Source organism: Cynocephalus volans, chromosome 15, assembly GCF_027409185.1.
Source record: "Cynocephalus volans isolate mCynVol1 chromosome 15, mCynVol1.pri, whole genome shotgun sequence".
In the NCBI taxonomy this organism is placed as follows: Eukaryota; Metazoa; Chordata; class Mammalia; order Dermoptera; family Cynocephalidae; genus Cynocephalus; species Cynocephalus volans.
In genome coordinates this window covers 67,182,474-67,198,497 of record NC_084474.1, presented here as the reverse complement: position 1 = coordinate 67,198,497, position 16,024 = coordinate 67,182,474, and the positions used below count along the sequence as shown (strand labels likewise).

Here is a 16,024-nt window from a genome sequence, read left to right as displayed (position 1 = left end):
CCCATGCCCATTACACTGTAGCCAGCAACGCCCCCATTGATCTTAGGCAATCTCCCCAACAAAAATGGAAATGGAATATTGGCCTTCTGGATTACATGATCATGTTCTTGAATATGATTAGGATGTAACACATTCACTGGACTGCTTTATAGATAAAGAGGATTACATTTAATGAAATACATTGGAAGAGTCAGGTGAATGATATTGGCTCAAAGCTGATGATTTAATTCAAATACAGAGTGAAGACTGACAAAGAAAATTCACGCCTGTCTAGTGGAGCGTCACAATAATTTCAAAAATTGTTATCATTGCAGCCTTCTTGATAAGGAAAACCATAGGAACAAATGCGTGACTAAAAAGGTGTAGAGACAGGTTTTCCTGCTGCTTTGGACTTGGCAACTTAGACCCCCCCATCTAAAAAGAAAAAAGTACTAATGTTTCCCTCCATCAATAATTGAAGTCCAGAGAGCCCCTCAGGAGCTTAAGAGTGTCTTACCTGACTCTTCTACCTCAGTCATAACTTCAGTTATGCCATTCCCAATTTGTATAAGCAGCAAAAGGAAAGTAAAGGAGATCTATAAATCTTTCTATCTATTGTTCTATCTATCTATCGATCTGTAACTGTTGGAGTCAAGAGTTGTTCAGCATTTTATTCATCTCCCTATGGGAAGAAGGATGTTAGTCTCCTTATCTTCAAGCCAAGTAGAGGAGACGGGCTCATAGAGAATGGAGGTGCCTGTGTGAAAGAGAGTCTAGAATCCCCAAGTGGATATTTGCTTACTCGGCAGACTTGGTGATCTCCCTTTCATGCCTGTTGAATAAGGAAAAATAAATTGGTGAAAAGCAAACAGGTTGGAGAGAAGGAGAGATGTCTAGTTCAAACAATCTGGCTAGTCAAGAAGAATGTGAGTTTCTTATGCATCAGGTGAATACCAAAGAAGGTACTCAGGCTTGGCCACCAGGTAAAGGAAATGCAGCAAGAGACCATAGGATGTACTGCCCGTGGTGGGAGCAGGGAGGTGACTGAGAAAGGCTGAAATTCTCTTGTAATGAGGAAAACGTCGAGTGAGAGGCCACCCCTCTCCACACCTGGCCTTTCCAAACAACTCGTTCATTCTGCTCATGGGAGAACATACATTTTTAATACCTGACAAGTGGAAGGCACTGTTTCTCAGCAAGGGAAACAGCAACAGCCAGGAAAGAACTATGTCAGCATGATCTACCTCACCCCAGCCCTAACTCACCACAGAAAAAAGGACCTAAAAGGGAAAGAAAGGGGATGAGGTGTTATATTACTCAGGGCTCTCCAGAGAGACAGAACTAATAGACTATGCACTTAGATATATGAGAGGGAATTTATTAGGGGAATTGGATCATGCAGTTATGAATGCTGAGAAGTCCAGTGATATGTCCTCCACAAGCTGGAGACCCTGGGATGCTGGTAGCATAGCTCAGTTTAAGTCCAACAGCTTCAGAACCAGGGAAGCCAATGATACAATTCTCAGTCCGAGGCCAAAGACCCGAGAGCTGGGAACTGCTGCTGGTGTGAGTCCTGGAACCCAAAGGCTGAAGACCCTGGAGTTCTGGTGTCCATGGACAGGAGAGAAGAGTATATTCCAGCTCTAACAGATAGAGAGATCAACCTTTTCATCTGTTTTTGCTCTCTCTGGGTCCCCTGTGGATTGAATGGTGCCTGCTCATATGGAGGGCAGATCTTCCCCACTCAGTCCACCCAGGCACACATGTTAATCTCCTCTGGAAACACTTGCATGGACACACCCAAAAATAATGCATTCCCAGGTTTCGTGGTACTTTTCAATACAGTCAAGTTAACACCTAAAGTTTACCATCACAAGTGGGAAAGAGGAGACCTTACCTCAACTCCAAGTGCTGAAGTGATTGGCGAGTGCATCAGCAAGCACCAGATGTCCTCTGCTCGCTCCTCCCCATCCTGCGTGTCTCTCTGGCCACTACACAAAGAGGCATCTTGGTAGGTGGGTGGAGGGAATGAGAGAAATGTTTAAATTTAGACTGGACAAAGGTTTTTAATACTGAAAGTGATAAGGAAGAGGATCTGCCAAACCTGTTTTTTAAAGAGAGGAAGATTTGGCAGTGCATATTTGAAGGCAGTAATTAAGAAAGAGAGAAATAAAGAGAGAAAAGAAGAAAGGAAGGAAGGAGGGATGGATCATCGGTTTTTGCTCTGCTGATGTCAGAATGTTACATAAAATGCTCACTCGAGCAGGGACTTCCTTGCCCTCAGCAGAGGACTCACCGTGTCACTACGGCTTATGAGCCTCCCTACTCCCTAATGGAGAATCTGAGAGAATTCTTTGAGTGAATAGGATGGGACTGAAGTCCCTGGAGAGCTGCTTGGAGACAAGGCTGGACTTTCATGCCTGATGAACTTTCCCTTTGAAGATGAGGAGTTTTTTCTTGAATCTCAGTTAGCCTCAGAGGAAAGGAAGCCTTTCTTGTTTTCAGACATTACATTTTCTTTGCAGAGAGTTCTTTTGATTGAGCAATGAGAGTAACAATCTGATGTATAAACCAGAACTGATTTTTGGTTTTCATAGACAGAATGCATGTTCACATACATATACATATTCATATCTAAAAATAAACCCCTCTTTTAGTTACTTTTTTAAGTAGTATTAAATTCCAGGTCTGCTGGAGAACTACCATAAGGCAAACTAATTTAACAGCCATCTTCAGGGTTTTGCTCCTAAAGTCCGTGGACATGGGTATGGAGAAGGGGAAGAAGAGATTATGGAACTGGAAGGAGGTGCAGAACTGTGCCTAGTCTTTCTCTGTAGTTATGCTCCTTTACTTCCTGTGTTTCTACCTTTCTTTTTTTATCCTAGATACAAGCCTGTTTTGTTTCCCATAATTTTCTTTGAATCATTTTCCAGTGTGCTGAGGTTAGATAAAGTTGGTTATTACTTAACACACCCAGAACCATAAAGCAAATTTTTTTTAAAAAAGGAAATAAATGGAATTATCATTGTCTGATAATCCCTGAGGTGGCATCTAGGTTTTATCAGCCACAACTACACACAAAGGTCATCTATCAGACCAAAATGCTAGAATGCTCGCTTCTTTAATTCACTTACTGCAAACGCTTTGCGATGAAAACCCAGCTATCATAGTCTCCAACTGTCTTCTGAGCACCTAAGTGGCACTTCTCAGATGGAAGAGCATCTTCTGCTGCAGGACAGCAGAAGTGCTTGGCATTTTTGTTCAAGATAATCTTATTTGAATACAGTCTGAAGTATTTCTGATTCTTTCATACATGTCTTAAAACACTGAGTATTTTGAATTTGTCCATTCCGCTTAAAGTAACACAGAAACGAGGCAGCATTCCAATATAAAATTATTTATAACAGACTGTCTTCAGGACTTAGAAAAATAAAACTGGAGATATACAAATGGCCAACAGACATATGAAAAAATGCTCAACATCACTCAGCATCCGGGAAATGCAAATCAAAACCACATTGAGATACCATCTAACCCCAGTTAGGATGGCTAAAATCCAAAGACTATGAACGATAAATGCTGGCGAGGCTGCGGAGAAAAAGGAACTCTCATACATTGTTGGTGGGACTGCAAAATGGTGCAGCCTCTATGGAAAATGGTATGGAGGTTCCTTAAACAACTGCAAATAGATCTACCATACGACCCAGCCATCCCACTGTTGGGAATATACCCAGAGGAATGGAAATCATCAAGTCGAAGGTATACCTGTTCCCCAATGTTCATCGCAGCACTCTTTACAATAGCCAAGAGTTGGAACCAGCCCAAATGCCCATCATCAGATGAGTGGATACGGAAAATGTGGTACATCTACACAATGGAATACTACTCAGCTATAAAAACGAATGAAATACTGCCATTTGCAACAACATGGATGGACCTTGAGAGAATTATATTAAGTGAAACAAGTCAGGCACAGAAAGAGAAATACCACATGTTCTCACTTATTGGAGGGAGCTAAAAATTAATATATAAATTCACACACACACGCACACACACACACAAACCGGGGGGGGGGGAAGAAGATATAACAACCACAACTATTTGAAGTTGATACAACAAGCAAACAGAAAGGACATTGTTGGGGGGGAGGGGGGGAGGGAGAAGGGAGGGAGGTTTCGGTGATGGGGAGCAATAATCAGCTACAATGTATATCGACAAAATAAAATTAAAAAAAAATAAATAAATAAAAGGAAAAAAAAAAGAAAAATAAAACTGGATAAATGAACTATGTCAACTTTATATTTCTCATGGGCTCTGTCTTCATTGCTACAAAAGAGGGCAAGAGAAGCAGCAACCTGTATTTCACAAACATACCCAAATCACCTCCTTATCCCGTAAACCTGAGAGATTATCCAGAAGAATCTTGAAGCTAAAGACCACCCACATCCTCTTAAATTTTATCAGTGTGGTTTTCAGGCCTAAATAATAAAAGATCTGAAGGATCCGGTGGGGAGTTTTGTTAACTGAGCAGATTTCTGGGTCCTACCTTACAACTACTAGAGACGCATTCTAGGAATCTGCATTTTAACATGTTCCCCGGGGGTCCCCAAATTTAGAAAATCTTTGCAAGCAGTAATCACTTCAGAAAACCAAAAGGTCTTCATGAACTGCCCCTTATTACTCTCCCACTAACTATAAATTGTAGCAACAAAAAACCACTTGACCCCATAGAGATTAGTATTTCTCACTTCCTGCCTTTGCTCATTCTATCCCTCTCCCTCTAATCCTATATTCTATTCATTTTTTAATCTAAGCTCTCCTCTGGCAACATTTCCATCAGGAACGTTTTCCAAATTTCCCTGGGATGTTATCTGTCCCTCCTCTATATTTCCAGGCAACCTACCCAACTCAAGTATGTTAGCTGTGTTTTTCTTATAGAAAGTCTATGTCTCTTGAGGGCAGGTATAATGTCATATAGATTTTTAAAAAATTTTTATCAGCTAGCACAGTATTTTATATGTAGTGAAAACTAAATAAATGTTTATTAAATTAATAAATAAATCATAAATAAATTACTATAAGGGAAGCACTTAAAATGGGGTGTTTAGAACCTCAAATTTATATTAAAACTCTTTGGACTGAATAGTCTATCCCCTTAACCTTCCATCTATCTCTGTTTTCACTAAACCTGTGCCAAGGAGAGTAAGAAGTGCTTAAATAAATGTCCTTCCTGGAAAGGTAATTCAATAAATCTATCACAGAAATAGTTTCTAACTTGGAATCTAATTATTCGAATTAGAGTCTCAGCTCTACCACTACCTAAGTCTGTGTTCCTGATTGGGTCATATGTTTCGTGATTTTTCTTCATCTGCAATACTGGCAAAAGAAAAAAAAACAGCATTTTTATGCCACAAGATAATTAAAAGAACCAAATTAAATAATGTATATGAAGCACACTCTAAACTGCAAAGTGCTATAACTGTCTTAGTTGGTATGGCAAAAATGGCTAGCCGTTCAGAAAACCTAGTTGAACTGGAAATATCCTCCAAGGCAATGTAGGAAGTCATATGTTAAAAATAGTAGCAGCTTTGCCATCTTACGTCTTGAGCGATTAGAAGGAAGACTATTCTGCCAATAGGTTCACCTCTTTGTACTGTTTCATGAGTAGTCAAAGAAAAGTTTCACCTTGTCAAAGAAAAATTTCACCAGCAGAGTTAAACAAACAAGAAAGACTTTATTTAAGATTAATGCAATAGGGAAGAATGATTGAACTCAACTACTCTGAAAGGGAAGGAGGGTTTTTAAGCACTGGAGTGAGCTAGTAGAAAAGTGACACAGGAGGATGTTAGGAGGGAGGTTGGCCAATATGATTAGGTTATTTGTGGTTACCATGAGCTTGTTGAAACTGGACCTCTACCCTCCCACAGAAACTGGGAAATAGGGGTGATTGATTACATTTCAGAGGGATGACTCCCAGGTCATTGAGAAAGACATTCCTGGGATGTAAAACTAGCAAGAGAGTGGGAGATTTACACCTCAAAATGGCAGAGAAAGAATTCACAAATTTTCTAAAGCAAATGCTATGAAAAGAGGCAGAGAGGGGCCTCTAGAATCAGGAAGAATCCTGTCTAAAGTTCAGTCAAGCTGAGGGCTGTGGAAAATGAATTATTTTGTTACACCACTAAAATCTAGGAATTTATTTTACAAGCTACAATTATCCCAATTCGCACACATCAGACAGAGGAAGACTCAAATAGAAATAGTTCATCCCAGCCTTTGCCCAAATATAGCGATATACTGGCATTTGTCAATACCTACTTAATTTTATTAAGTTAAGAAAATTTTTTCAAAAGTTTGCATATTCAACCATCCTTTTCTCCCCCCCTCTATTCACCTTTACCTTCCATGTACAATGAAGCTTTAACACCAACCTGTGTTGAAAATGACTCCTAAGGTAGCCAGGAACTCCATATTTTATTTTCTATTTCTCCTGGTGATATTTCACAGACCCTTCAGCCTCAGCGCCGAATCCCATTAACTTTCCACGTAAGACTTCCTGTTTTGTGTTTTTTACTTTGCACATGCCAGGGGCCCATGGAGCAGTTTAGACTCCATCCTCTTGCTCACTCCTTCCATGTCATCACTAAATGCTTTTGAGTCTACTTCCTAAATATCCCTCATATTCAGCCCCTCCCAGGTACAATTTATTTTGGAATCTGATTATGCCTTTCATAGGTAATCGTAACAATCTCCTAAGTGATCTTCCAAACTCCAGGTGCATTGCCCCTAATCCTTTTTATGTGCAAGTTCCGTTTAAATGAACATCTTATTCTTTGTCTATATATGTATATGTATCTTTTGTCTACAATTTTTTCAGTTGTTTTTGGTTCATTTTCCAGAACACAGTGTGTAGAATGCCCAGCACTTTTCTCCTCTTCTTCATTCATCTTCCATCACTTCTTGGTTTCCCAAAAAAGGTACCAGTACTACTCAAAAACATTGTGCTAACTGAACTCTCTATGTCTTCCAACATGTTGTGGCTTCAATTTACAATGTCCTCTCTCCCTTTCCTCCTGGTGAACTCATGAATAGAAACTCATCCCTGAAGACTCAAATTAAACAGAATATCTTTTATGAAAACTTTATTCATGCCCTATTCAGGCCCCTTATACCATGGACATATCTTTGTTATAGAACATATGGCATTTTTGCTTTTGTTTACACTTTTCTTTTTGCACCATGGGCACTATGAGGAAAGGAAGAGTATCTTAATGACTTTAGAAAAGAGGGTTCTAGAGTCAAACTGCCTCAGTTCAAATCCTTGGTAGCTCAAATGCAAATTATTTAAATTATTTATGCATTGGTATTTATATCTATAATAATGTACCAAACTTGCTGGATTATTTTGAGTATTATGTAATCCAGGCGACTTCTCAGCACAGTGCCTCACACATAGCAAACATTCAATGTTATTTAGTAGAAGTAGTACAAATGCCACAGGACACAGACCTGACACATAATTGTGTATTAAATAACTGAAAAATGAATGAATACATGATAAATGAATGAATTAATGGGACTTTAAGAATACCTAATTATGGTCTTGGTCTTCTTTTTGCTTTCTATGTATTTCAAGTTTCTTTTTCAGCCAGAGATAGTTATTGTCTTTTAGAGAAATCTTTCCTAAAGGGTAGTACCTTTACACCTGGAGATATGCAAGCCTATTTCAGGTGTTAAATGTATAAGCATTTCTTAAATTTCAATAGATACATATTTATTTTCAGGTATTTTGGGAAAAAATAACTAGTACATGAAATCTCTAATTTAATGGATATTTTTGCTTATGACAAGTCAAGAGGTGTCATTTAAGTTAAAATAAAAGTGTGTATATTTAAAGAAAATTATTAATTAAATAACATAGGCAAAACATAGAAAGAGCAAAATTGTAAGGCTTAGACAACTAACTTGTCTTTCTGCTTGTACTGTTATTCATATTGCAGACAGATGTCTCTTTACAAACACCATCTCTGTTAATATTATTATTAGGTATTTGTTGTAAAGCTCACATTTATATATGTGTGTATGTTTATACTGATATCTACTTTGGGCAGATTTCTACAGCAGTTTTTTTTTTCATCTTGAATATTTCTCTATACTTGGTCTCTCCTTTTTTCCTGCATTTTGTCCACTTGATGCTCTTCTGTGGCTACACCATGGCTTCTCCATGTGCACATTTTCCTGCCACATGTCTGATAGTGACTTTGATCGTAAGGCTTTCTCTGAGTGACTCGTATGAACATGTGTCTCTCACTGCTTAGGCTTCCTATCGTCTGAGGAGTCTGCTCCTATATTTTTGGAATAATAATTTTGGAGTATCCCAACCCTATAGTGGGAGAAAGAAACTACTTCAGAAAATGTTGCTAGCTAAGTAGAAGACCAAGTTTTTAGAAGTGTCACCACTCAGGAAAGCCTTTTCAGGACACAGATAGTGACCACATCTTTAATGCCCCCTCCTCACCCTGCCTCCCTCAGGCAGGGCCCTTGGACTGAGGAGCCAGTCAAAATGTCTCTCCGTACTTTATTTTTTAATCTTTTATGGCACATTACTCAATTTTTAATTTTATGACTAATTACCTCTTTTAATGATGATTAGCCTGAATGCACAAACACTTTCCTGGAACAATATGAATTGATGACCTGATAAAGATTTCTGTCAGAAATGCTCCATATTTTCAGGGCTTTCTCTCACAAAAATCCTTAGCTCTGTCTTTTAAAATATGGTAATTTAAGTAACTATTATGCACATAATTTTATTTTTGAAATACATAACCCCACAGGAAACCTAATTATGAATCATCATAACTAGGAAGAGTAAATAACCCTCATGAAACTGGCCTACTTTGAAAGCTTTTTAGGAAACAAAATTAAATTCTACTAAAGAAGAAAATTTAGTTTTTTATGAAAGTTTTATCTCATACAAATAACTATTGTCAATTTCACATAGAATATATTTTACACAAATGTACATTTTATAGTAATACTTAATTCTTAGGCCAATTTATAAATATTTACTATTTTATTTGGTTTATATCAAGTTATTTGAAAAATAAATAAAAGTAAAAATAGTGTCCAGAGCAACAAATTTTAGAAATTCTGTAAAACAGAAAGAAACAAGTTAGAAAAGAAAAATGTAAACACATAGGAGAGAGTTTAAATTGAAATATTTAAAAACATAAAAATATGAAGTGATCATTGGGAATAGTCTCTAATGTGCTGAAAAGTTGATCTAATATACAGGTAATCTTTTTTTTTTTCTTTTCTAATAATTGTAATATCTCAAATACCCTTTGCTCAATTCTTTTTTTCTGTTTTTACTTCTTGAACATAGAGCAGGCTAATGTAGCTGGGCAGCAGAGTGAATGTGAGAAGTTCCGAGTTTAGACTACAGAGCAGACGGTAGCTAGATTTTGCAGGGCCTTATTTGTCAACACAGAAAGAAGCCATTGAAGGGCACAGTAAGATGTGTGGATTGAAAAAAAAAAAAAATCACTCTGACTACGGTGTGGAGGATAGTTAGTGTAGATGCAAAGACCAGTTAGAGGGTGTTTTCATACTCCAGGAATAAGATTATGGTAATTAAAACAAAGATGGAAGCTGCAGAGCTAAGAAAATTGAGCTTGAGAATGGGTTGGATATGGGAGAAAATGGAAAGAATAACGGAAGTATGAAAAATAAATACTTCTAGCTTTCTGGTTTATGCAAGTGGATGGAAGATGGTTTTGTTTACCAATACAAGAAATAATGGAAGAACAGTTTTGAGGTTCTGTTTTTCAAAAGTTGTCTTGAACTTGCTTTTGAGACTTTCAAGCCGTGTGAACTTTGGCAAGTTGCTCTCTCTGCAACTTTGTTTACTCATCTCCAAAATGAGATGCTTACAGTAAAATGATCTCTTCAGTACTTAACTTGGAACTATAATGCTATCATTGTGGTTTGAATTGTGTGTAAGTTTAGGGAAAAACAGAGGGTGAAATACTTGAAATGGTAAGGAGAGAATTTAAATTTGATGTTGTAAAGAAAAGAGATCAAAATACATGTCTAGGAAAGGGAATACATGTCCAGGAAATAGTATAATGAAACTATAATTTGAAGGACATTATTCTGACAGCTGAACTGAAGCAAGAGATAAATTAACAGATGAGAAATAACATACTGAATCAATAAAGGCCTAAATTGTAGTAGCCATTCTGAAAAAAAGGAACTCACAGTTTTAGACCGGGTGTGGGATGCATTAGCAGGATTTGATGACATAATCAGAAAATGAAAGAGAAAGAAATTAAAACTAACAACTTATATATTTTTTCAAGCTTTGAAGATGAAGATGACGATGGAGACAAGAGAATACATTTAAAGGATATCATTTGGAGACTTGAGGATGATCAGTTTATTATCTAATATGCTAAGTGTAGCTATGTCGTATTTTAAAGTAAATTACATCTTTTGGGAAAATAATCATTTAATAACAGAAGTAATTGACCAGAAGCATTTTACTTTCCAAAATAGTATTAACTAGCATTTAATAAGCTTATGCAGAGACTCATTTAAAAATAATAGTTAGTATAAGATTAATTCCTGTAACTTATTCTAAAAGTTTAGTTCCTGTTTGTTCTCTGATCTTGTTTTTCAGCTCCATGTGGTGGCCATTTTTCAGCTCCCAGTGGAGTGATTCTCTCGCCAGGATGGCCAGGATATTATAAAGATTCTTTGAATTGTGAGTGGGTGATTGAGGCTGAACCAGGACACTCTATCAAAATTACATTTGAAAGGTCTCTGCAAATATTTTTTCTACCTTTTACAGAAAATATTATTTAAAAAAATCGTTGACATTCTTAGTTCAATTTACCAAATCAATGTCTAATTTTATTGTAATCATCAATTGTTGTGCTTTATAGACTTCAAACTGTTTGCCACCTTTTAACCTTACAGCCCGTTTTCAAGTAAATTTTTTATTTGTTTAATGCTGTATCAGTACTATTGAAATACGCAAGATCGACCTTTTTGCTTTATATATATATGTACACTACTGAGATATGAACATGTGACCTTTAACTTAATGAATTTAGTTGTCCTATGTTTTGAAGGGCTTGTGGATTCTGCTCTGCTGGGTTGAAAAAGGCAAAGGTACTGTGAACATGTTCCAATGGATACTGTATTGCAGCCTAAGCACTTATGCACACTACCTGTATACCAATACTACAAGTTTTTCTGAAATGGCTGTGTCAAGTCAGTGTGTATTAATGATTAGACAGTGACTTTTTTTTCCTCTAGGAAAATTAGTATTACTGATCAAATAATCTATATCATGAAAGACTGTAATATTGAATATTTAAAAAGTTAAAAGTGAAATTTCTACTTTATTATTGGATCCCTATTCACAAATAGGAATAGAATTACCTACATAATTTCCAAATTATATTGTTACCCACCTCATCTCCCAACTCCTTTCTTAAAAAACAAACAAATTTTAAAAACCACTTTAAGCATTGGATACATATAATAATTATATAAATACAACAGAATATTTTGATTTATGGCCTAATGATTAAGCCTAACGTGATTCTTCCCTAACTCAAGAGGTCCTTCATTGAATTAATTTATCCATGCTAATGTTAAAATTTGCATGGAAGAAAATAGATTATATTTTAAACAGGTGTAAAGTATTAAACATCATATGGGATAATCCTGTCTTACTATGACCTACACAACCTTACTATGACTGTATTAGTTTCCTAGAGCTGCCATAACAAAGTATCACAGACCAGGTGGCTTGAACAACACACATTTATTTTTTCACAGTTCTGGAGACTGGAAGTCTGAGATCAAGGTATTAACAAGATTGTTTCTTCTGGCCTCTCTTCTTGGCTCGTAGACGGCTGTCTTCTCCATTTGTCTTCACATGGTTTTCTGTTTGTGTGTGTCTGTATCCTAATCTCCTCCTCTTATAAGGACACCAGACATATACCATTAGGGTTTTCCCATATGACCTCATTTTACCTTGATTAGCCCTTGAAAGGCCCTTTCTCTAAGTACAGTCACATTCTGAATTACCGAGGGTTAAGATTTCAACACATGAATTTTAGGGACATCATTCAGCCCACTGTAATTATCTACACATTTTTAAAAAGTTTTTACTTAGAATAATTTAGCAGGGGTGTTTTGCTGTTATGTTAAAACCAATATCCTCTCTTCAGTGGTTGACATGGCTTGTGTTGTCATAGCAATTTTTAGAAAGCTTGAAAAGCATCATATTTATTCATTATCAGACCTTCATCAAATATCATTGCTTCATAAATGTAGAACCCAAATTAACCAATCTTAATTTATTTAACAGAATTTCGTTAGGTTTGGAATACACATTATAGCATACTATAATCAAATATATCATTAAATAATTTTTAAAAATTACATTGATTTGGGAAACTAGAACAGAGATTTAGTTCATATTTTTAAATTTGCTATATTTAGAGCATTACATCTGAAGGATAAGCATATTTGTCCATCTATTGTATATTTTTAATGAATACAAATGTTATATTCAAGTACATCATCTTAGTATTTCCTGTTTTGGACTTAACATGGTTTTGTATCAGGAATTATTATGTGGAGGTAATTAAAAATGTGTTATTTTCACATTTTATTGTATTTGTATAGTTTGTAGCATCTGTCAGCCAGATCGTTCTCACCAGTCATTATCCTTCAGTATATGAATAAAAAGACTTGAGCCACATCCCACATATGGAGGGAAGTCAAATCCCTCCTTAAATTTTCAGAGAATTTCTGGGAGTACACTTCTGGCTCTGAATCCTGCTCCTAGAATAATCCCACTTGTGAGAGAGAGAGGCTTCTGCCTCTCTCTCAATATTTCTCTGCTTCTTATTTGTATCATTTTCCTTCATTCTCACAAAAACCATAAAACCAGGGACAACCCAAGAGGATTATTGCACAGTCCAGTATAACTTAAAATTGAATAAGCCTTCACTGTTCTAAATGTTCCTGATAATCCTCATCACAGGAATACCTGCATGTGTCTCTCTGGTCCCTTCTCTTATCTCAGAACCTCGTCTATCTTTAATCTCTTTAGCATCTAGGATCTTTAACCCATGTTCCCCCTTCCCTTGTGCCCCCCTCCATTATATAGCAGGGTAAGTCTCAAAATACCTGTTACTTTATTATGCAAAGCCATTTAATTGTTTCCTCAAGCTCCCAACTGGGTGATGTTGGAGAACAGGCATGGATATTGTCTATTTTTCCAAACATGCTTATCAAGATTTTTTTCCACCTAAAACAAAAAGCTTTGTTCTCTTATGAAGAATTCACCCTTTCCCCACCTTCCAGATGACTAGAAATGTGGGCAACATTTAAAATAACATTATCTTTTCCTTTTCTTATGTTCAGTTTACAATACATAAGCCTAAAATAATATTACTAGAAAATTAGTTTAAGCTTTAGGAACACAAAAAGCATTATTATGTTAAAAAGCATCCCTTGGTTTGCTAAGGAGAGTCTTTAATCATCATTAAATAAACAACTGGTATCTTTCAGCCCCCAGTAAACTACTTCGAGTTGCCCCTTTGAGAAGCACTTTGATTACAAAGCAATGCCTGCATGTTAGACCATCCACACTTTGACTTTTGAGTTTAGACTTCTGCTCGAAGGCACTATTTTCTCTGTCTAAAATTCCAGACATGTATCTTCTGTCCCTCCCAACAGGCCAACAAGGGCCTCTTTGCTGCTTAGCTTTCTTTTTTAGATATCTTTAGAATTCTCCAAAGTAAATTTACGTGTACTGTACAGACTATATTGTGAGGTAGACCTTCTCAAATTTACCTTCCAGATGAACTTTCTCCAGCCATTTTTATGAGATGTAAAATGTTAAATAGACAAAAACCTAAATTAATTTCTCTAAATATAGTTACTTAGTACATTTTATTCTGCTACTTTCTTATTGTTGATTTATCTGTTTATCTTGACACAAATCTTTTAAATTAGGTTAGAAGCAAGAAAGTCAAATTGAAAAGTGATTTTCAATACTAGAGTTTATGCACAGTCACAATAATCAGTCCTGTAGGTGAACCAGAACAGGACTGGAGTAAGGAATGATTCCCAAATTAAAAAGATTTTGGCTTCTCTACAAGATTTGTCAACTCTGCCTCATTTCTTCATCCCTAAATTACCAACTCAAGTAAATTACTTACCTCATGGCGCCTTCACCTCCTTTATATCAATTATTTTTTAAAACTATTCCTTGTTAATTAGTCCAAACATTGGAAGAATCAGGAATTAGAATGCCTTAAGAATTTATCAGTGGGATTTTCAGTATTTTAGAATAAACTGAGCACAGCCATGTTAATATAGTTCTTTTGAATAATACTTTATATAAATGAAATAAAGTCCCAAATTCTTTTAAATGTTCTAAACTGAAATTTTCTTTTTGAGTTTGAGACCTCTGTCTGGCCTTCCCTCACGCACAATGTAAGCCCATAAGATTCTTGAGCTGGAGCTATTTGATGGAAAAATTATTTGAATATCTTCTTCTATATCTTCTTTCATAAAGGCCTTTTAAGCATGTGAGATTTTGCTTGAAGGCTGTCCATAGTCCATGTGCTTTGTGCGAAAATTGGTTCCTTTGACATAATCCGTATAAGCTATCACATGATGAGGAGTATTCAGTAGCAAAGGAATGAGCAAGGTTTTTCATCAAGTTAAAAAATATGCATTTGGTTAGTGGCATGAAATAGACATTTTGAAATCAGGCATATGTATGTTTGCCACTTTCTTGCTTAGTGACCTTATAATGTCTGGTGCTTTATTTTTCTCTAAAGATTGTTTTGAGAAACAGAATATCTTTTCTGAAGTATCTAATGCATACTATGCTCTTGAAACTCAGCTAATTCCAGCCAAAATCTTTTAAAGATACTGATTGCCAACTCTTTAATAGTTCCCCTCATTCTGAGAATATTTTTGTAGAAGTTGGTTCCATGTCATGAAATGTATTTATTACAAAGTATGTCACTTGCTTTCATGAGCTATTCATGAGTAACTTAAATTGGTTGAAAATAAACTTTAAAAAAATCAGATAGTGTAATTAAGATGGTGGCGTAGCTACTTTGCAGATTTTTTTATATTCTCAAATGTAGCAATTAATTAGAATTGATCTGCAGATAAAAAACCTAAAAAATATTATTTACAAATGCATTAGTCATTAGTTGTCTTTTAAGATTGTCTCAAGAGCTTGATTCAATAAAATCTTAATATGATTTCCTATCAAATTGAAAACAAATACCAATAAACATACATGATTTTTTTAAAACACCATTTACATCTTAGCATATCTAAACATAGCAAATCTTATTTGCAGATCTGCAGACAAATTATTGTTCTTGTTTCTTCCCACAGTTGCTAGATTTTCTCAATATGTGACAGCTTCTGACTCTGGGTGAGACAAACTCATTTTGCTATCAATCATCCAAAGCATGTCTTTCAATTCTTTTTCCTGTCCTCAGCTCCCTCACCATCAGCTTTCAGTATTGGTCTTCTGGAGAATACATTTTTCTATTTTTAAGTTAATGAGGACTATTTTCACTTGGTCAGAACAAGTTTGGATTACACCAAGAATGTTTTTAAAAGACAACAAAAATTGAATGACTAGATTCAATTTTGTTTTTAATATTACCTAGTGGTACCATAATATTCATTTATCATAAGCAATAAATTTAATGTCATGAACAAACACTAGATTGAGGCAATTAAGGAGAAATTTATACAACTATTTTAAAACACAAAATAAAGTAAATTCAATTTATTGTGTTACCCTATCCCATTTCCCCTTTTATTATAATGTAGTTTTATAGCTCCTTAGGGCAAATCTGTGATGGTTTTCGTTTCAAAGATTCACTGCTTCTAAACAATGTTCTCTATATCACAAGTTAATGTTGCTACTCTATTAAGAATTAAATCTCTTTATGTTTCAATTCAAAATAATCCCTGA

General features: G+C 35.7%; 1 protein-coding gene across 3 annotated transcripts in view; it reads left to right on the top strand.

Moving 5' to 3' along the window:
* The window catches only part of CSMD3 (CUB and Sushi multiple domains 3), a 1,171,099-nt gene that overhangs the window by 743,577 nt on the left and 411,498 nt on the right, over positions 1 to 16,024 (top strand). For all 3 annotated transcript variants that reach the window (XM_063079089.1, XM_063079088.1, XM_063079087.1), the window contains one exon: positions 10,664 to 10,802. In XM_063079089.1, the coding sequence (XP_062935159.1) occupies positions 10,664 to 10,802 (139 nt within the window). The remainder of the gene's footprint in view (positions 1 to 10,663; positions 10,803 to 16,024) is intronic.